At 28.6% G+C, this 24,574-nt stretch overlaps 2 protein-coding genes across 2 annotated transcripts; one reads left to right on the top strand and one right to left on the bottom strand.

Annotated features, from left to right (window-relative positions):
- The first annotated feature begins 1,022 nt into the window (after nt 1-1,022).
- LOC132929225 (NADP-dependent malic enzyme) lies at nt 1,023-13,222 on the top strand. Its single transcript, XM_060994417.1, has 9 exons — nt 1,023-1,354; nt 8,828-8,986; nt 9,060-9,241; nt 11,010-11,190; nt 11,258-11,386; nt 11,440-11,622; nt 11,858-12,226; nt 12,288-12,458; nt 12,534-13,222. Exons 1-9 carry the CDS (start codon nt 1,247-1,249, stop codon nt 12,771-12,773), a joined length of 1,722 nt encoding a protein of 573 aa, XP_060850400.1. The 5' UTR covers nt 1,023-1,246; the 3' UTR covers nt 12,774-13,222.
- A 1,851-nt stretch (nt 13,223-15,073) lies between these two features.
- LOC132929223 (SET and MYND domain-containing protein 4-like) lies at nt 15,074-20,528 on the bottom strand. The gene is made up of 5 exons (XM_060994415.1): nt 19,664-20,528; nt 18,098-18,222; nt 17,218-17,862; nt 15,635-15,786; nt 15,074-15,567 (listed from the first exon to the last, which is right to left on the bottom strand). Exons 1-5 carry the CDS (start codon nt 20,400-20,402, stop codon nt 15,321-15,323), a joined length of 1,908 nt encoding a protein of 635 aa, XP_060850398.1. The 5' UTR covers nt 20,403-20,528; the 3' UTR covers nt 15,074-15,320.
- Nucleotides 20,529-24,574: the final 4,046 nt, after the last annotated feature.

The raw sequence follows: 24,574 nt of genomic DNA on the forward strand, positions 1-24,574 counted from the left end.
AAATATCACATTTCATCTAAAATAGCTGTTGAGAAATTATCCGTTAGTTGGATTTATAGTTGAAGGTATTATTTTATTACATTATTACATTTATAACTATTTGATTGTAACACGTTTCATAACTTATATCTACTAATTTCAGTTTAAATTACGTATGTGAGAAAGTGAGCCGCGTCGACATCGGTATCGTCGTTGAGACTTATCGACTATCGTTAACTCACGGATTACCTTCGTAATAAAATATTATACATGGATTGGGTGGGGTGGCGCGTATGTGCGTGCATACACATACGCTAATTTGACCTGCATAGCTTTGGAGTTGGGAATCAGACATCAGTCGGATCGGGGATGGCAATCCTTTCAATATTTGCGTGTCAGATAAAAATTTTGAACATATTAATTGCTTTGGGAGTCAACTACTTTAATGACTTTTTTATGTTTATTATATTCAAACAACGGCTTAATGCTTAAATAATTAATTTAAAAGAAAAAAACAAGCCAATCGTTAAAATATAAAAATGTTAATATATTGAATATTACACATGGTTATAATTATTAAAAGGGACTCTAACTCAAAAAATTGTCTTTTGTACTTTTGAAAATATTTTTTTAGCATCATTTTTAGTGTGAAATTTATTGGCCAATGACTTAATCTTCGATTGATTTCAGTTGAACACGTCATGCTGCATGATTCATGGGAAATTTGAAATAATCCGAAACCGATCGTACAATTTTATTTTTTCACCGATAAATCCTAGGCAGTATAGTCTTATTATCCTGGGAGGGCCGAGGACGTGCCCTGGGATAGCGCGACGGCAACCACGAATTTCAAAACGCCTTGACGTCGACGTAACGATTTTTCGCCCGTTTCGATGGGCCCTTCCACCCGTTGTCGGGGTGGGGGTGGTGGCACGCGCGCGCACGCACGGTCGCTCGACAGTGCAGCCCGCGGACCACGACGACGAGAGTGGAGTGAGTGAGAAACACCGTCGGTGGGGATAACGCCGGCTACCGACCGACTGGGTGCAATTTCCTTTCACCGACGTCCGCAACCGCTGATACGCCGACACAACACCGGGAGCTAATCCGAGTCAGCACAGTCCGCGAGCAAATCTCGCGATCTCGTTCAATCGACTGCCGACGTCCGTGCTCGCACGTTCATCGCCGCTGCCTCTGTCGCTCCACAACTCTGGGTTTTTCCGTATCCAAGTGTCCGGCTCCACAGTCCTGCACCGCCGCCCCCGAAATGGCATCGTTCGACCGTTTGGGACAGTACCCTCAGGGTTCTGCCGTGCCCGTATCGCCGGCCACCGTCAGCGGGCTCGATCAGCTGAGGGACGGACGACTGAACAAGGTATGAACCGCGTCCGAAGTTTTGATGTTTTTCGTTTTATTTCTACATTTTTCCTTTGGTTTTGAGTAAACATTTTTTTTTGTTGCAACCATTGGAAAGACGACGATTCGTCACATTAGTACATTACGTCCCATGAAAAGGAGGTCGCACCGGTGTCCACGGCACTTGCGCGTGATTTGACCGCGGGAAATTCAAATATTTAATTCTCACACTACCTAGGCCCAAACACTCAAAATAACCATATACATATTGCGTTATTGCGTGAAATGTGTGTTGAATTTAGGTAGTTAATTAATTATTTTAAACAAATATTTGTATTAGGTATAATTGACTTAATAAGAATTTCTAAAATGAATATTATAAGTTAAAAATAATTATTAAATATTAGGTGGTACCTACATTTAATATTTTTTTTTTTTAATTTAAAATTATTGAAATTTCATGATATACCTTCATATTTTAAGATAAATCATTTAATATTGCTAAAATTAAAATAACATGCATATAAGTAAAACATTTTTATCCGACAAAATGTATTATTTAAACGTTCTATATTTTATTTACACATTTTTAGTGATCTTAATAACTATTGTTAATTTATTTTAAATATTTTTTGGATTAGATAGTGCCATAATGGTTAAAATTAAATATCAAGTAGGTACTTAATGATAATGTATAATAACTCTTGATAACAAATTCAATATTATGTGTAAATTTATTATTGAATTCTCTTATTAAATCAAATATTTTATTGGTATAATTGGAATTTTAACAGTTTTTTAATTATATATAATAAATATTATTTATTTTAAAGATATTGTTTTGTTTTGAAATGTATTAGATCAATTACATAAATTATCATTATTTAAAATTTTAAATAATCTTATATTATTTGTTAAATACATAGAAAACACATTAAAATTTGTAATTACCTAATTACTCTTCCAAAACTATTTAGAATATTTATTTAAATAATCTTAAAAAGTATTCTAATGTTTCAATTTTTTTTTATATTGGAACCTGTATTTAACTTAATCCTAGTCAGATATTTCTATAAAAAAATATATATATATGTATGATTACCTAAAGGTAGTCTGTGGTAGTATATATCATATAAATTATAATAGAGAAAATAGCAATTTTGTTGTTGTTTTTTTTTATATTTCACAGAAGTATTTTTGATCAGGAATAAAAATACAAACAAAGTATTAAGTATTTAAAATAAACATTTGAATATATTGTATTTTAAGCAGTATAAAAAAAATGTTTATAATACTTTTATTTGAACAGTTTATAAGACTGTAAATACATAATAATAACAACTACCTATTTGTTTTATGAACTTGATTATCATGAATCCTACTATGTAATATCTTGGACAACCTGTTATCATGAAGGTCTTATAGTATATATGCATTTTTTAAGGATAAAATAATTGTATAGGTTTGCTTTATTTTATGTTATTGTAACTAGTAACCACAAGAATGTGTCTTATTATTTGTGTACTTTATTAGTTATTATGTTTGTACTTGGGTTGGAATATACAATTATTATGGCTTAAAAAACCACAAAATTCGAGTTTAGTGAGAAGCTATTGAGAAAATAAGTCTTTTTTAATTTTATGAGAATTTCTTATTTCTCATTTTAGTTGAATTTATTCAATTAAATAAATATATCCAAAGTTTTTAACTTAATATTATGAATAAATAGAAATGTACAATCTTTAACCAATAATGTTATAATCTATATATAACCAAGTAAATTAGATTTCCAACTTTCTAATAAACATTGAGATTATCCATCATCTTATTACATAATTTATTCTAAATATATTAATGTATATTATTATCTTTTTTATAATTAATAATGACCATCGTGGCATTATGGTACAATTGTAGCATTGACATTGTACATTTGTATAAATATTTTAGAATTTGCAATGAAGCATAATTAGTTAATTGCAAGTCATTCATGTTTCATGCCTATACAAAAAAAAAAATACATTGTTCAGTGTTCTGTGATGAATTGATTTTCTAACGCAACCATTATATGACTATTTTGAGATACTAAATTTATAATGGTATGTTTATTATAAAAAATATAAAAAATACCTAAATATTTAAATAAATGCATTTTTAATTTTCACGTTAAAATAAAACATGTCTTTCAAGTCTATTCAACATTCACATTGGTACTTAATGTGTAAATTATGTCTTATGACTATTTAAATTTTACCTGTATTATAAAATATGATAAGCCAACAAAGTTATGGTGTAGGCACAAAGAATAACTAGTTTGTAAACATATCTTTATATAATATAATATTTTACAAATATTATGCTTAATTTTCAGCTTTTAATAAATTTAACTAATGCAATGTGATAAAATTAATTTATATAAAAAACTGTTGATTGTTTTTTTTGATCAACTATTAAAAACTAGTTATAAAATGTATTAAATGTTTAGTTTATTGAAATTACAAAAACTTTACTAGTCATGATAATGCATTTTCCTGGTGAAAGTGATAAAAGAAAGGCATTGACAAATGAGCATTTTTTTACAAGGTTAATGATCCTTTACAATAAAATTGTTGGTGCGCATGAATGTGTTAACCTAAATATGAAAATAATATATTTTATTCTATACTAATAGTTGATGGTACCTTCGAAAGCCTTTAGTTCATATTCTATTATAATTTAAAATATGTATGTATTTTATAATGACAAACTATATTAGGGTTGGTGTATTTAAATTTAAAAAAAAAATGGTATTTTTATTTTTATTTTTTTAATAATTTTATGTATACTCTGTAATAAACCTTAAGAATAGAATGAAAAACATAATTGCTTATTACTTGCTACATACATTTTAGTGGTTTTCATGAATTTTGTTACTTTTTATTTATTAAAGAATAACCATTTCAATAAATTATAAATTTAATATCTTGTGCTAGTAGTAAAAACCAGAATTTATTTATTAAAAAAATGAATGTGCCACTTTCTTCTTGATAATTATATTATTTAATTTTTCTATAACACATTAACACCTAATGGCTAATGACTTGTGAGATATGAGTTATGACTTAAAAAATTGTTGCATAATATATTTATATATATATAATAAAAAAAGAGAGCAAGTTTATGAATGATCATTTATTGCATAATAATATATCCATATGTGAATGTATAAATAAACACAAAGGAATAAAAAGGAAATGTACATATTATTATGTACAATGACTATTAACCTTCCTATGTAGTGATTTTCATTTCATTTTATGGTTGTAGACCCGTAGTTAAAGCTTGAAAATGATGTAATTTATATTTTGTTTGAATCTAATACCTAATGATACGATTTTACTCGTAAAATGTAAATAAAATATATGTTCTACATTGACGATTTTCTTTAAACATAAATCGATTTCGTCCATGTTTTTAAATAGGCATATATTATTTAGTACTATTAATATCAATGGGCATTAAATTAGTAGTTTGACTGGATATCAATACATGTAAATACCCTCTCTTCTAGGCATTAGTCATGGAAATATTAGAAAAAAATAAACCTGTACAAACTACTGCAGTTAATCTATATTATATATTATAATGCATATACCTATTTACGACCTTGCCGGTGTTAAAAGTATAGCGTTGTCTATTATGCATATGTTCTATATATTGGATATGTTTCTATTAAAGACTTATTTTTACCAACGGTTATTGTCAATAGTGTTTGTTTTTTTAAACTTAGATAACTTGGATATTTTGTTTTTTTATAGTACATTGTGGCACTATACCTATAACGCCAGCTAACCTATCATTAACTTTTGTGGTTAAGTACATAAATCTCTTGATAATATATTATTTATTTTCTTATAATGTAACATACTAATATTATAGATCACGATGAAAAATAATGACTTTGGTCTTTGACTTATGTCAAATGCGTCAGACAACAATTTAAAACATCGATTTTATAATTTTTTTCTCAAATTCGTTAGCTCATAATAATCAATATTCGATTAAGTGAATGATATAAGTGCAACTATGTTTACTTAAATTTTTGAAAATCGTGTTTTATCATTGTTGACCTTTATTATTGTTATTGTTATTGTTATTATTTTTCTGGTGTCTATTAAAAAACAATTATTTATAACCATTGTTGTGTTTAGGATAAGAAATATAGTGTACTATAACTATTGATTAAGATTAAACTCAATAATTAATTAACCTCCCTGTGACCTAATAATTACTAATATGCAAGCATAAAATCCTTTGTACAATTCAAAACATTTAAATATATTTTTAGTTAATCCTCAAGTAAAATCCTTTTAAATTCTTGGATTATACGATTTATACCTACGTATTATAAAAATATGGAATCAAGTTATCATTAATCGAGTATGATACATTCAAAATTCGAATAATTGAATTAGTCAATTTTGTTTACTCAAATTTAACAGCTTATAAACAAAATACCCTATTATTATTAACGTAAGTAAATCTGAATATTTGCTTTTGATATTCAATTTGATTTTTCGTAAATGTCGAAGAATTATATACTTGATTGACATGCTTTCAAACTTTCGAACAACCATCAAACATGCAGTTATAAATTATATACTAACTACTAAGTCTTGGTAATATTTATATAATATTACTATACCTAAATGCTTATATAATATCTAATATACCATATGCACTGTGGATATAAGAATACGGTGGAATGATCGGTTACTCTATATGAAATTATGATATTGATTAAAATGTTATTTCGAAAATATAAAACGTATAATACATATTATAACATTATAGATGTGTATCATTATTAAAATGCGGTGAGCTCAAACTTCTGGTGGTATGGGATAATATTTTGACGGACGAATGAAGTTCAGAGGCCAGTGTCATTGCCACAAGGGCATTACAAAGGCAAATATGATACACTTCTCGTTAGTTGAGTTATTAAAAATGTTCTTCTTTAGCCGGTAAATACATTGAACGCAATGTCGTTCATATCATACCTTACGCAAAAACACGTATTTAAATTGTGTGTGCATTGCACTGTCACGGATGCTCAATATTTTACTAATTACTGACATAAAACTTGAATGATAGTATGATACAATATCAATACGGTGTTCTTTACCTACACAAATATCAGAGTGATATAGCCTCTATATTTATAGCTATACATTTACTATCATATCTAACTATTAAACAATTATAATATTATTTTTTTTTTGTACTTATTACTGGTTAATAACATATTATTACTTGATTGATTACAACCTATTAATTTTTGTAATATTATTTTATCCACAAAACTGCACCATATTTATATGATTAGGGTAAGCTTTTCTATAGCTAACAATTATAATTTTATATAGGTAATAAAGCGCAATGTAATAATAATAGATACCTATAGGTATATAAAGTCGATATTTTTAAGCCCCAAAGCAGTTGGCCAAAGTATGTGTATATTGCATTGTTGTTGTTATATTATGTTGCATATTTAATAAGGTGTAGGTAGTTATATATATTTTTTATCTTAATCGTTTACTTGGTAATAATATCTACGCGTTCACTTTTATGAATTTCATTTTTTCAACCCATTATAATAACCTACCTGTTGTTATTGTGTATATGGTACTATGGTGTAAAGAAAAGAGAGTTAATATAATCTAGGTATATCAAAATGAAATCGATTATTGTTTAAAAAAAAAAAAAAAATAGTATATCTTGTTGCCTTTTACAGACATTGTATTCATTATCTAGTGTTTTTTATTTTTTTAACTTTCGTGAGTTTTTATGTATTAATTGAAAAAATAACGATTGTATGTCATACAGGTATTTCATAAAATATTTTGATCTGACATTAAATTATTATACAATAAAAAATACATTGTAATATTGTTTATATAATGTTGTTAAAAAAATAATAATAAATGAACTGATTTACTGATATAATTATAAATGTTATATATTATACGATATACCTAAGGGCTAAGATTGATAGTAAAATTTAATAAGTTATAATATAATTTTTTATTTATTATACTTATGCAATTATGTATATCATTGGCCGTTAGTTTGAACTTGAATGTTAACCTTTTACTTCATTAATTAACGTTAAAATGTACCGCGAGTATACTTTAAAAACATATTAATTATTTAATCTTTTATTATTAATTTAAATATAGTTTAAATAGATTAATGTAAATTAGTATTTAGCAGTATATTAATATGCGTATAGAATATTAGGAGTGATAGGGCTTATCGAATTTATATTGATTATAATATGTATAATATTTTTCGTACAAACTTGTATTATATTTTTAAGAGAAAATAGTACGATATATCATATATATATATATATATGTAAATAATATTAAAACCATCTAATTTATTAAATTAACATGTTTTTCATACTCTTATTTTATTTTCAATAAAATATGCGAACAAGTAAAATGTATTATTTTTATTACATAGTACGTTATTATAAAATATTACAAATTCTTAGACTGGCATTTATCTTAAATTACAGTCTTGGAAATCAAAAGTTTTGCAATTATAGTTGTATGTTATGTAAGAGGTACCTAAGCTGAACATTGTGTAGTGACCCATGATTGTATCTTTACGTTAACTAGCACAATTTATTGTTAAGGAAGTTTCACCACAGTCTATAACCTCCATTCGCCCACCTAAAGTATCTACTAAAGTACTGTCGATATAATAAAATTAATTTCGTTGTTTATCAAGTTAGTCGTCGATAAATTTAATTTGTGTTTTTAATTCAGATACTGATCTTAACCTATACTAATATACAATATGTGTAATGTATTATTCTTAATTGTAATTGGCTAACAAATTAAATATGGTATAAAAAATATTGGGTATTAAATACTTTAAATTATTGTTGTAGGTACGACACTACAAATTACTTTAGAGATTGTTTATTCGAAATTATAAAACTTTGTAAATATTTTTAAGTGTGGGATCAACGAGAAATACGAATATAAATCTATTAACTATTATTAGGCATTATCGAAAATATGTTGACAAACTTTTCATTGAAAATAATAATATTAAACTAATAAAAGACCAAATAAAAAAAGATATTTTTTTAAAATTATACTTAGATTTACATAATAGCATTAATAATGAATAATTAATGATTAGAAAAATATAAATTCTTTCGGAAAATTATGATAGATTAATAGATAATACAGAACAGAAAACTTTATTTTCGATACAAAGTTTTCTTTTGTTAAAAATGTCGTATAATTCAACAAGCTTATTATTTTCTAAGTAATTTTTTGTTGTTACTTAATTTCCTTGTTAAACAAGAGTATTGATATTTGATTACACAAAAAATAAGCACCTATATACTTAATACTTATTGGTAAATTATTTTTAATATTCTGTACAAATGTATAATTCAATTGCTCGTACTAATTGAAAATATTATTTTCAGGAAATGGCTTTCTCTATTGAAGAAAGACAATCTCTGGGCATTCATGGGTTATTGCCACCGCGTGTTAAGACACAAGACGAACAAGTTAAACATGCCTTGGCCAACATTGAACGTTTTAGTGACGACCTGAATAAATATATTTACCTAATGGGTTTACAAGTAAGCATGTATGACAGTGATCTAATCCTAATGTTCTTATCGACTAACTCTCTTGAAATTATGAATTTGGCAGGAAAGAAACGAAAAACTTTTCTACAGGGTAATGGCTGAGAACGTTGAAGCGTTCATGCCACTCGTTTACACACCAACCGTTGGACTGGCATGTCAAAAGTATGGCCTCATTTTCCAGAAACCCAGAGGACTATTCATATCCATCCATGATGCCGGTCATGTTTATGATGTGCTGAAGAACTGGTAAATAAATCCATTAGTCTTTTTTGGGCCGAGTGTGCCACAATGATATGATTTTTTCAATGTTTTATGGACTTAGCAAATTTGATTGTCTTAAAAAAAAATAAGCTTATTATGAGATAATTAATTAGACATGGGTGAAGCCACAGGGTGTGCAGAGTATGCAGTTGTACATCCCAATATTCACTAAAAAAAATGCATTAAATTTAAGGACCACTTAGCCTACATTTTTAGAACTAAATTTGAGTATAGATTGATTTTTTCTTTAAAAAACCGATAATATTTTGATTTTTTAAGTAATTTTTAAAAATCAATGCATATTTTTTTTTTAGCGAATTTAATGATTTTCAAATTATATATATTTTTTAAAACTATCCAGTATATATACTTTTATAATTTTATAATACATTAAGTATATCAAATGTAAAGTGTTTAGAGATTTTCACATTTTAATTCTATTGAATTACAGTAAATTTTTTTATGTAATTATATCAAGTTGTAATGAGATACAAACGATACAATTATTTTAGTGTTATAATAGGGATGTGAAGCAACTAGCCAAGCCCTCCACATGTTGGTTGACTTATTAAAATTCTGCATATATCTATTTAATTTGCTTCGTCAATATCCTCAGTAAATTTGTATAATATCGAAAAAACAATTATTTTATTTAGTATTAAGTACCTACTTGTAAGTTTTATTTGAGTACTTCCTGCATGGTTATAACTTACGTAGATTTTTATGCCGCAGTTACCATGATTTATTGTTATGATCAAATTTAACACGTGTAATTACGTAAAAATATCTATTACGGCGACCTTCTAAAATTCTAAATGATAAGGTACCTACGCGGCTACACTCAAAAATCTATACCATACAGCAATGCTATTACCTACTTGACGAATTTTTAGTTTCATATTCTTTTGCCTAATATATTTACGAATATTTTATTGTATTAAAAGAGAGAAAGCAGATAACCGATTTACTATTCAGTAATTAACGAGTGTACCAGGTCATAAGGTCACTGTAATGTATGTTACGTAGGAGAGGGCTTTGAGGGCTAAGTCCCTCTAAGTTTCCGATTATCTCCCCCCCAAATATACACACTAGTTTTGTATCATTATTCACAAATATACTACCTATTTAAAGGGCATAACAGTAATTTTTTTTTACTTACAATTTAAAATATAATTTAATAAAACAGTTAAAATTATTTGTTAAAGTTAGTTGCCACATGCTGAACGCTGGCTGATTTTTATTTTTTTGTTTTTACAATACATAAACAAGATTATTTCTAACTAAATAGGAAGTTATTAATAAGTACTAGTCATTAAGTAATCTGGGACTGGAGCCCACCCAACTAAATTACCAAGCTCTGCCTATGTGTATGTTTTAAATCTGTGTATGTAATTTTTTTCGAAATTTGATCTTCAAGTTGTTATAAGAATAAACTGAGTGTATTTTCAAGCAGTTTTACACAAAGAATAGTTTTTATCAATGTTTATATAAAAAAAAAATAATAGAAAATTTCAAATGTCAATATAAACTCAAAAAGAGTCTAAATATTCTAAAAATTATAGTATGTAATGTATCGAAAATTATCATACAAATATTTGGTAAAAAATTCAAGTATCTACAGTTATTCGCTATCAAGTTACGCCCAATTAACAAAATTGATTTTGTCAAAAACTGGATAATAATTACTCTATGTAGGTTATATTTACAAGAAGACTAATAATAATGATATTGTGTGACATTGTGTATAATATAGGCCTGAACAAGATGTTAGAGCTATTGTTGTGACTGATGGTGAGAGAATCTTAGGGCTTGGTGACCTTGGTGTTTACGGAATGGGTATTCCTGTCGGAAAATTAGCTTTGTACACTGCTTTAGCTGGTATCAAACCACACCAATGCCTTCCAGTCACGCTCGACTGTGGAACCAATACTCAAGTGAGTTATATTTGAAAAACTTTTGACATTTATTATATTCTAACTTTTAATGAATATATTTCAACAGCTACTGTTGGACGATCCTGATTATGTTGGTTCTAGGCAAAAACGTGTCACTGGTCAGCAGTATGATGATTTCATTGATGAATTTATGCAAGCTGCTGTAAAACGTTACGGACAAAATTGTCTGATTCAAGTAACATTTATTTTCCCACATTTTTAGTTAGATTTTAATAATATATATATTAGTTTGAAGATTTTGGAAATTCCAATGCTTTCCGATTTTTGGACAAATACCGTAACAAATATTGTACATTTAACGATGACATTCAAGGAACTGCTTCTGTAGCATTAGCTGGTCTTTTTGCTTCTCTCCGTATTACTAAAACTAAACTATCAGACAATGTGATTTTATTCCAAGGCGCTGGAGAGGTAATTCATTTTTATAATATAAAACATTTTATTTTTATTTTTTTGTAATACTTTAAAAGTTTAAATGCAATATAGACAGAAAATATTGATAACATTCTAATACTTTATTTATTATACTATAAATTTAACTAAACTGTTAAAAAAATATTCATTCCTATTTATATAATAATATTATTAACCCCTTTAACTTTCCAAATATTAATTTAGTATATTATCAATGCAAAATATTTTTTAGGCAGCTCTAGGAATTGCTGAGCTATGTGTGATGGCTATGCTTAAAGAAGGTACATCTTTGGAAGAAGCAAGATCAAAAATTTGGCTTTTTGATTCCAAAGGTCTTGTAGTTAAAGATCGCCCTGAAGGTGGAGTAACTGGACATAAAGTTGAGTATGCCAAAGCTGTAGCCCCTGTTAAAGTACTTGCTGAAGCCATCAGAAAAGTTAAGCCAACAGTACTCATTGGTGCTGCTGCTATTGGTGGAGTGTTTACAAAAGAAATTATACAGGAAATTTCATCATACAATGACCATCCAGTTATCTTTGCCTTAAGCAACCCGACCAGCAAAGCTGAATGTACTGCTGAACAAGCATATACACATTCAGGTGTAAGTTATAGCCTTGTATGATTATCATTATAATGTTATTAATGGTACATTCATTTACTAGGGCAAAGCTATATTTGCTAGTGGCTCACCATTCAATCCGGTTACATACAAGTCAAAAACTTACTATCCAGGCCAAGGAAACAATTCATATATATTCCCTGGAGTAGCACTTGGTGTTATTTGTGCTGGAATTAAGACAATATCCGAAGAAGTTTTCATCATTGCTGCTCAAGTATGGTTCATTCACGATATTGTAAATTCATTTTTTGAATTATAACCTTAACATTGGTTTTTTCAACTTATTTAGACTTTAGCAGCACTTGTGACTGAAGAAGACTTAGATAATGGTAGTTTATACCCACCACTGCAGTCCATACAAGAGTGTTCTTTGAAAATCGCTGACAAAGTAATTGACTACGCATATAAAACTGGAGTAGCCAGCACATTCCCAGAACCAGAAGACAAAATTGAATTCATCAAAGCTCAGCTATACGATTATAGCTATAGTTCAGCATTGCCACCATTGTATGCTTGGCCAAAACAATAATTTTTTAACTGAACTTTTCTTTCTGATAGCCAATCTATAATAATGGCTGGCTACAACCCCTTGTTACACCCAGCCAAGGCTATCATATAACATATTTACACTCAATATACGAAGTTAGTAATTCTATTAATATCAACAACCATGTTGTTAATTTTTGTTGACATTTTTTTTTCATGGGGGTAGGTGAATAGTTTTTATATTTCCTTGGTTACCGTATCTCATTTTATAATAAGTTGTGATGTACATTTCAATTATTTTTGTGTTTGAGTTTGTCGACAGTAGTAAAATTTTATTTGTTTTTAATTATATACTTTTTAATTGTTAATTTAATTATTCACAATCAAGAACATAATATTGTTGTAATTAATAATACAGCAATCCTCAAAATAAAACTTACATAATGACCAAAACATGTATTTATATTTGTACAATATATTTTGTCCATTTAATATGATTCTTTTTTTCTGGCAGTCATGCAAGATAAAAATTGGTGACTCAATGTAATATTCATTATCCACAGTACACAAATAAACAATATACAAAATACAAGGTGATTTTAATAGTCTTTTATTATCTTGAAAAGTATGAATGTTTTAAAAAAAAATTGTTTACTTAATTTAAAGTAATGTTGCGATAAAACATTTTTAAAAACATATTTTCAACTTTAATTTTTTTTATTGTTATAATATTAATTCTTTGTTTGAATTTCCCAAAAAAATTATTCTATTTGGAAATTTTATAAGAAAATTACTTTACTTTTTATGGTGGCCAGGCCCAGGGAATTCATGAAATGATGCTAATAGAAGTAATGGAAAATTGAAAAATTATTGATTAATAATTATAATATACTGTTTAAAATAGTAAATACTTAAAACATTAAAATGTTATTTTCAGGCTTAATGTTATCTTAATAATATTGAAAACACTAGATTGAATGATTGGAATGCAATATGTTAATAATAAGTATGTATGTTTTGTTTGAAAAATCAATAATAAATAATAATTAATTTTATTCATACCAACATAATTAATTACGCATTCAAGGTAGTCAATGTCGTGTCTACATAATACAAATGAAAATAATCTATTTAGATACAACCTTAGTTCTTGCTACATACACGTATTGCAGCTGAACTACAGAATAAATGAATAAATTCAACATTCACATTATATCGTTTTTATAATTTTATATAATATAAAACAAAACAAAAAATAGAAAAGATAAATTAAAGTAGCCTACTAATTATTATTCTATATTCAGTATAATATGTAATTATCTAATACTTCATAACATTCATATAATAAACAAATAGTTTAAACATTGTCATTATTGTATGAATAAAAAACTTAATCTACAAACAGAAATAACGGATTATGAATGTGATTTTTTTTTTATTATTATGCTATCATTATAGCACTTACAAAGCTTGTAAACTTGTGTAAAGAGTTTAGATGAAAGCTTTAAGTGTTTGATCAGTCTGCTGTTTAATTATTGTCATTAGTAACTCTATCGCCAATAGGTCTCTTTTTTCAATGATACTGCGATGTTCCACTGTCTAAAGCTCCAAGGAAAATATATGTTGACTGAAGTTGCTCGACAGGAAAGATATGTGCACAAAAACTAATTGTTAGAAAGAATTTAAAAAAAAATAAAGCTTAAATGCTTAACATAATGCACAACTTAAATCATGTAAATCAATAAGAATACTATTTTAAACATGGACATACACTTATATATGAAAATATCAGTGCACTGGTTTCCTTCTGTATACCACGCACAACACAGAATCAGTGAGGCCTAACTTCTTTTTAGTAGGTGGTGCAAACACAAATTTTAATTGCTCACCCTACCTTACCTAGACAACCTCAAATATATTATTTGTTTCTACAATTATTTGGACATCAATAATCTATGTTAGAAGTCACCAATTAATATTTTTGAAGGGCCACATTAGGAATCTGAAAATTTTTTGCGGGCCATCAAAGTACGTATTTACATTATTTAAAAACCAATGATATTTAACAAAAATAACACATATAATGTTGTCATAATATGTGTTATTTATATAAAGCAAGACATGAGCATTTTTGAATAATTAACTTATATAAAAAAAAGAAATATTGTAAGAATCCCACTGTACAATAAGAGTTCCTAATTCATTATAATACTAAAGCTAACAGAAGATTGATTTTACATTCATATGTAAATGGTAAAAATCATAGCTATAACCAATAGTAGGTCAGATGTGTATGTATTCTTCAAATTTGTTATCATAGTAATAAAAAAATGTAGACATATGTATATAAAGTCAATAAAAAATATAATATAATGTTAAGCTAGATAATAATAATAAAAATAAAAAAAAAATGACCCTAATATAATGTAAAATAAATAATGAATCTTATGTAAATATAAAAAGAAAAAAAATTATTTACTCATTTAAATCATTACTAATCACTCATAAGAATATTTAACATAAATTGTTATTTTTTTTATGTAATTAACAAATATTTAACTTTTAATAAACTCATTAGAAAAATAAAATATCAAAATGGAAATTCACAAACTCTTATTATTTCATCGGTATGCATGGTATGAGCATTATATATCATTTCAAGGCAATCTTCATATAATTGAAATGGTCGTTTTACATTATTAAACAATAGCTTAATAAATGAATACAAATAATTTAAATGCTGACGATAATCTTCTGGTTTCACTGACTTTGAGAATTCTAAAAACTTTTTGCACTCCAATTGTACAGTATTTGCCATAGTAGGGTTTAGAAGATTTCTGTAAAAATTGTAATTATAATATTCATACATAAATCACAATTATACTACTTAAATATATCACATACAATGTAGAAAGGCGATTTGGTATATAATGACAAGTTGGCCAATTTGTTTTGCAAGGTGGGCAGCGGCAGTCAAACTTAAAAAGATCCTTGCATAATTTTTGCCTTGTTTCTTTATCATGTCCTCTAAACATTACTCCATAAGTACAGAACAACTAGATAGTAACAAATAAAAATCAAAAAATGTATTTTTATAATTTTGAAAATAAATATAATATAATATGAAATCTTGTAAGAAGTCACTACAAAAAAAAAATTGTTTTTTTTATATATATTAGGTGACAGTGTTTGCAGACATATGTACAATCAAGTTGATACAAAACTTTATAAATGTAATGCTATTATTTTTATCATCAAGTAAATAAATATCAATGCCACCGAATATTTTATAAATTTTGAATGGTGCAAATATAAAATCTAAAAAATCTAACCGTAAAATAATGCCCGGACCCCTGACAAACCCCCTAAAGTTAAGGCCTTAAGGTGGTAGCACTACTTAGTAATTTTTTTTTTTGCGAGATGTATAGTATACAAGATGATTTTTTAAGCACGCTTATCCCATTTTTATGCTTAAATTATGTACATATTCAAATTCTGATTTTTACAGTTTTAAGTAGTTAAAAAACGTTTTTATTAAAAAATATAAGGATAAAAAATGTTTAAAAATAATTTTTTTTTAATAAAAACATTGTTTTTTAACAACTTGAAACAATTGTAAAGTCAGAATTTGAATACATGCATAATTTAAGCATAATAATGGGGCAAGCATGCTTAAAAGATCACCTTGTATATGTGATTATACGAGACATACTACCTATCAGATTTTATCAAAAATTGGTAAATAAAAGTTTAATATTATGTTAATAATGGAAAAAGAATTTAGTAAAAAACGAAAAACATATGGTAAAATGTATTTTAAGTATGACACAAATTACACATTCACAAATGAAGTTAGAAAAATTAAAAAAAAAAAAGTAGGAAGGCAGAAAAATGTATATATGTTGTGATGTTAAATCTAAAAGACATATTCAAAGACTACTCAAAACAATTCTAAGTACTACTTGTCTCTTAATTTTTAACTGTTAAATAATAGTAGGCACACCAGATTAGGTTAGCTATCTATAATTTTTATACAAGGTGCATAAAAAACTGATTAATTTAATGGACTGCAACACGCCTTTTTTTAAATCCATAGACTATGGTTATATCAAGTGGCTTTCGATATTCATACCTAATCATATCCACTATCCAGTTAAAGAGTAACTGGTTAGCTATTCCCATGTTTAAACATGCTCGCCTTAAGAGTATCATAATTTGATAAAAAAAAATTGCAAACAACTAAAAATTAATAATTATAATAAAAAGTATAATGTTTTATAAAGTGCACAATTTTTCAAAAATGCAATAAATACGCTGATAGTTACTGAATTTGCTTCATGACAATTAAGTTCAATAAATACGAATTAATTTCTAATCGGACTGATAATAGATGACAAAAATAATTAAAATAGGGTTGACAACCTTCAAACAAATCTCATGCATTTCAAATATTGTGCATTTTATGTAACATCCTATATTATAATTACCTGAGTTCCTTTGGGAATTGGTTGAATAGCTTTCATAACCCTTACTCTATCAGTTAATTCTCCACTCCGTTTTATATTTGGATCACAAGAATGGTTGAACAAGGAAATAGTTGGATACAAAGTAAATGCTATTGTAAGAGTAATCTGTGAAGCTTGATGAAAAGAAAGAGAAGGGGCATTGATGTTTAACTTTCTACAATTTAAATCTAAAACAGTTAGAATTCGCACAAAGGAAGCACCCACAATACCTAAACAACTTTCTGGAATATTAATAAAAAATTCACTCAATATCAAATAATGCATCATACTAACTGCAATACAGTTAAAAAAAAACAAGACATCTATAGACAGGTTGTCTACACCACTATCCAAAGAATAAGCTGCTAAAAAATTATCAGACTTATATTGACCATTCTCATCAAAACCCCTCGTTTTAGGATCTATTTTAGATTTAGAAAAATTATTGACTGCCACACAATATTTTTTTGGACCCATTTTTAAATATTCTTTTAAAAACCACTTCATAGCAAGTTCATTCATTCTTGTTATTCCTGGTGTTGTTTTGATGAAATGCATGATCGGGCATTCATAATAGTGCCCTTCTTTTGCAGCTTTTTTCATACAGCCTTTATTGCAGTAAAAAACCTGATCAAAATTTATTAATACATTAATCTATCTAATAATATCAAGTTATAGACATAAAATAATAAGAAATGTATTTTTTAATTTAAGACATACACAAAGGTTGATTAGGTTTAGATATTTTAGACTAATTTTGTTCAAAAAACATTGAATAACCAAATAAAAATATGCATATCAATTTATATAATACAAATGACAAATCTAACATTGATACTTGTGTTAAAAATAAAAAACATACCAAAAAACATCTTGGACAGGGGTAAAGAGCTACGTCCAATTTCAGGCAACCACTATAATGACAAACTTCTGCATGATCTGCAATAGGCCCACAAATGTAAGGTTCGTCTATGGCCACAACATCACCTAAAAATAAATATATATTAGGTATGTTATCTATATTGCTATTACAGGTACCACCTAATTGTTAATCATTAAAAAAGTTTTTTTTACAAATATTTAATTAAAAGCTAGCTTAAATGAATTAATTTATATACGTGTTGTTTGTAACATTTGTCAAATACCAAAATTTATATTAATAAAAAAAATAGAATACTATTAACAAGTTGACTGACTTGAGTATCACATATGATATTCGGTCAATAATCCAATTTCGTTCTATACTTTTTAACAAGAATTGCCGAGCTTGCCTTTAGTATCATACATGATACTCAGCCCAGGTTTGAAAAACTACTGAGTGCATGTATGATACTCAAGGCGTTCGTGGCAAGATCAGTGAAATTTACAAGGAAGTCAACTTGTTAAAAGTCGAGTATATCATAGATAAAACCTCAAATTTTAAATGAGCTAAGTATTATTAGAGGACAGATCTATGTATAAAAATCAATACTTTAATTCTTTATTTTAATAACTGACTATTAATTTAATCAAGGTCCAAGATTATTTGTTTTTTTTTTTTTTTTTTTTTTCATGGAAATGGTTATTTGCAAACATTTGGGTACATTTAATTTTAAATTATTTTGAGTGTACCAAAATTTTAGTAATATTGCTTTGGACCAAGTCATTTACTTGAGCAAGACATTTCAAACCATTAGTGAATAATAAAAATTCACAGAATTTAAATTACTTTTGAACTTTTAAATAAGTTAAATTTGACTTATAGAAAACATCGATAATTCATATAGGTCAGGGGCAAAAAAAATAGTTATTGAAAATGTATTTTTATACAACACAAATTTTATTTATTTACTTAGTGTATAATGTACCAATGTTAGTGTTATAAAAATCAGATATTTTTAATTATTTAATAGCGTTTAATAAAGACCAATCTGTAAAGTTTTCAATGAAGTTGAGCATGAAAAAAATCTAGTCTGGAATTTCTGGTTGTTCACTAATACATTTATGTACCACCTGTAAACCATCTAATATTGTATATTTGTATTTCAGTAATTTCCGGTAATGTATATCGAGAATAATTAAGAGTTATAAGCCAAAATTAAGTTCAAATAACTTTTGACTTATCAAAAATTTGAGTTATTAACTCGAGTTATCGAGGTTCCACTGTATATCTTACGTACTGATAATTATAACAAAAAAAAAAAATAGTTAAATAGAAATAGTTATTACATATTTATTTTTTTGATTGCTTAAGTGAAAACCTAATTACAATCTACTAGTACAACATTATGGTAGATTAAACAGGTGAATAATTAAATTAAATTACCTAGTGGTAATATCCAGTTAATTAACTTTTAAAATAAAAATTATAAATAGTTTAATATTTTCTTTAAATAAGTTATCTCACAGGTTTTTCGCCTCAACTTTTTTACTAGATATAGTAACTTACCTGGGTTAATGTCGTGAGTAGCATAAACACCACGTCCCATATCCTTAGACATTTTCAATTCCACAAAGGCCGACAGCGCTGGAATGTTTTCGTTTTTTCCACCAACCAGCTGCTCGGCGGGAGGAATAGTCTTATTCCGCTCTTCCAGCCGCGCCTCACACTTAGCCACAGCTATATCGATCGCCTCTCGAAACTTACACTTGTTTTCCGCGGACATGTCCACTTCGTCCAGTCGTTTCAGACACTCGGTGAAACTCTCCTTCGCCTGTTTGGCGAAGCCCAACATACATTCAGCCTTCCCGGCTCTCTCGTACAATTTGTACGCGAGTTTGTCCGGATACTGGGACATAATGGCCGCGCGCACGTCCTTTAAGCAAGCCTCGAACATGCCCAAGTGGAAATACGCGGCTGCCCGGTTGCCCAGTGCGAGCGCGTACCACTCGGTGGCCGGCTCGCTACCCGTCAAACACATAGAATACGTGTCGACAGCCTTCCACAATTCCTTGGCCTTGAAAAATTCGTTGCCTTTTTGTCGGATAGTTGTAGACGTGGCTTCATTATTGTACTCCATGTCAACAAACAACGTCTTAGTCAACATTTTGTGTTTGTGGAGCAAAGAGCGCGTGAACATGAATTGGCTTTTGGCCGTCTTCAACGTGGACAGGTGCACGTAAACGTCACCCAATGCGTTGGCCATCTGTAGCTGACGGGAAAAGTGCAAAAAATTATCGTACTCCATGTCGAACGCGTTATTAGATTCTGCCTATATTATGAGTCGTACGGAGCGCCAAACGCGTACCCGACCACAGCGAGGCCAAACACTGCACAACCGGATAACGGCAACCGAAAAAATGACAGTACCGAAAAAAACGAAATGTCGATTAACGGACAATAGGACAGGTGTACAGTGTCGCCAACGTAAATGGTAAATTGCACGCGACGATGGTCAAATGACAAAATTTGTTTTTTTGCTCGGTGTTGTATGTTGGTTTGCAACTACAGGCTGCCGAGGTATCGTAATTTAGTAGTGTCGTGTTAAAAAGCGTAAAGCTAAAAAGCTGTTTATCGATATTTTAAACGACCGACTTAACTCCAGAAAATTGACGACTATTCAGTAGTTGTAGCCACTGGTACGATCTACAATATTATGTTTACTGTTGGTATTCGGTATTCTAACAGCCATCTATGCTGCGTACGCGCAACATGCTGGACAACACTATCAACGCGGGAATGAATTTCGTATATAGTTACTTTTTATGTTTAATATTTGTTATTTGCAAACGACATTTTTTTTAGCGTACTCATAAACTCAATTATTTCACATATTATCTGTAGTAGTTAGTAGCAAATATCATTATAATAATGTCATAAATGAGTAAATGGCCTTTTTAGTTTTGATGTTCAAGTAACAAATGTACAAGTACCTAATAATACATAATATGTCATAATACTTTATAATAATTAATAGTTATTATATTATTATTAATAATCTATAATCATAAATATTAGCAGGTACTAAAATGTCAGTAGTAATTCGTCAACTTTAAATTATGTACATAATTAGGCAAGATACCAACTATAGTTAATCATCATTTGATTGGGGATTTATTGGATATTATTATGCAATCATCTAAAAATGTCTTGTGAGTTGTGATAGAAATACCACTGGAAAATCTCAAATATGCACTATTATAATTATTCCGATTTCTAAGTCAATGACATTTTGAATGGTCTATGCCGCAGTGGTGTATTTATGGGGGGAATATGGGGGATAGATCCCCCTTGGTCTTTTTTTTTTACTGGTAGGTTTAATAATTTCATACGTTTATTACAGAAATAAGAATAAAATTATTGAAAACGCTATACTTTTAAATAATATTGAATATTGATATATTAAGAATTTTGAAATGTTATGGTTGATGCCCTTAATCCATACTCGACTTACTAGTTACTACTAAACATGTATATGATTGAAAACAATTCGTATTTTACAATCGTAAAATGCTGTCAATCGTCATTATTGTCAATAACGATCCGACTATGATCATGCGTTTGGTCGCTATTTCAAAACATATTGCAGGACGAAGGTATGTAACCTATATATTATAATATATAAATAGGCATTCTAAACAATAAATTCCAATACAAATAATAACCAAACTTAAACAATAAAATACGAGTTATTTTTATAATTTATTATTGCAATAGTTTATTTTTAATCCACCATAATAATTTACTATATACTCATTATAGTCGAACGTCGACCACTCGCGCTAGTGCTAGTAGTTATATAGTACCAAACTTCCATCTTTAATGGCCAATACTCAGAACGTTAGCGTCGTTAGCCATAAGTTCTCTAATTAAATCGGTTATTGCAGAGTCACGTACCAATTATACTTACCATTTATGAAAACTACTGACTCGAATTGACCGCTAGGTCATGACAGCCAGTTTTCGTGACAAGGGTTATAATTATTAACTAGTAATAGTAATTCACTAAAATAGGTATACAAATACAAACAGGTTTACTGAAATTGTCCCTAAATCAAAGAAAAGGTATTATTTACAATATAAAATATATCATATTTATTTTTAGATAATACGCCCCTGGAAAACCCACAATGGAACGATGCAATTTTCATATAACACTACTTCCATAAAACAGTATTCCAATTTTTTAGTATTAGCTTGGTTTTTATTTCTTTTTAACCTTTATACATCAAGATTAAGATAGTTGGATCGCCATTGGCTACTGGCTAATGATGTTTCATCTAGCGATTAGCAGGAGCGATGATACCTGCGATAGCCTAACAGTAAATAAAATATATTGCAATAAGGTGGAAGTGTCCCGAGTGCGTCCCAAAATTACTTTTAAGAAGGTAATATAATAATAATCAGATGAGACGCTATCACTATTTTCTCCGTGATGATAATATGTTTGATGTAACGGTGGTGAAAAACATTGGTCCGAGTATGATCGCCTGATCGTGTAGGTCACGGGAGACGTAAGTGGTACCGAGCAATATGTAGGTACATATAAATGTAGTCATCTTCAATGTCTGGAAATAAGTCGTAAGCTTATAATTTGTAGACTTGTAAGTTGTAGTATGTTTGGTGTCGATATAGGATACGGATGGTTGAGGAGTCTCTTGTCACGAGTTAGGTATTCTAGCCAATAATCAATAGGTACCTAACCGTTATGATTATGAGTTATGACATTAGTAACTACTAATTTTAGTACCTAATTACTAATTAGTATGAAAAATATTCATAATTTTTATTTTATTTTTTTATTTATTATTATTTTATAACGGGCACAAGGCCCGAGTTGCAATTACATTTACATAGAATTATAATATACAATACAAGAAATCAGAAAAAACAAAATTAACAGCTCATATAACTTAAAGAATAAAACATTTTGGAGACATAATGTAATTAATAATTAACAAAACACGTATTATAGATAATATAATTATTATAGACTAAAAGAGGTAGGGTGCTTATTGGTCAAACGAAAAACCCATCATTCAATCAATCGGATTATTCTTACCATTGTTAGTATGATGGAAAGGTATTACAAAAGGATAATGTGATATGGATAAACGTAGAGGAACTCTAAAATTAACTTAGGAGATTAAAGAAGGAGAATCAATATGACCATTAATAATTAACTTACTCAAAAATACAAAATTCGCTGTCACACGTCTAACCTAACCAAGGAAATCAGTACTAGCTTATTAAAGACAATCAGTTAATCATGCTTATGCCTATAATATAAGTATATAGTATAGTTACTTTTAGATTCTGAACGGAGTGATGAATGTATAGAATCCACAATGATGTGTGCTTTTTTTTATTTTATTTTTTTGTCTGTCATCACGTTTTGGAGTAGTAATAATAATGCTTTGATTTTTGACTTCAGCCCCTCTTTGAAAAGGAAAATTTATCTAGATACTTTGGGGAATCAAAAGTAAAAATAAGCTTTCAAAAGCGTCAGGAAAAACCCTGAAAAAATAATGCAAAAACGCATTTTTACGCATAACCACTTTTCGACAAAATCGATTTTTTAATTTTGCTGTAACTCAAAAACGAATTATTGAAATATCTCACAGTGGAAGCACCTTTTAGTCGGGTCTACATACATATTATATATAAAGTATTGTTTCTATAAATAATAAAATAATAAGCTAGGTTAGGTAAGTATAATCATAGTTGTCACTTATTGACCATTTCGACTAAATAAACATTACTTTGCTACAAATACGAGTAAAATAAAATAAAATTATAATGGTATTCAGTATTGACAAAATTGTCAAAATTCAATAGCTCGATAGATCATAATATCACAAAATATTACGTTGTAGTGCATACTACTGCATAATGTGAGCAAAACTGACCCTCACATCACCCTCTTGAATACGCCACTGGTTATACGGCCGTCGGCCACCCAAAGACTTTGGCGGCATGGTGGTTAGCTGTATAATCGCGGTTAACGACACCGCCCGGTACCAAATATCATGGTAATATAGTGGCACATTATACAACAGCGGCGGAAATTGTTCACTGGTAAGCGTTGCTGTGGTCAACGGCAATTCCAATCAAATTACCGGCCGGTGAGGCGAGCGCCCGATTGATATGTATAATAAATTATACATGCAGTATTCCGAGCGCATGCCGATGCAAAACTGACAGCACGATGTCAGTGATGACGTGATGTAAATATGTAATTGACCGTCGTCACTGCAGTACGCACACACATGCTGACCATTGGTTGTGAGCGTCAATAATCCCACGTCACACGATATTTGATTTATTTTTAATTTTTATAACTTAAACCAATATCTTGGTGAAACGTCTCCGACACCGACATTGTGTTTTTGGTTCGGCTCTTCTTTATCGGTCGCCGTA

This window comes from Rhopalosiphum padi, chromosome 4 (genome assembly GCF_020882245.1).
Source record: "Rhopalosiphum padi isolate XX-2018 chromosome 4, ASM2088224v1, whole genome shotgun sequence".
NCBI lineage: Eukaryota > Metazoa > Arthropoda > Insecta > Hemiptera > Aphididae > Rhopalosiphum > Rhopalosiphum padi.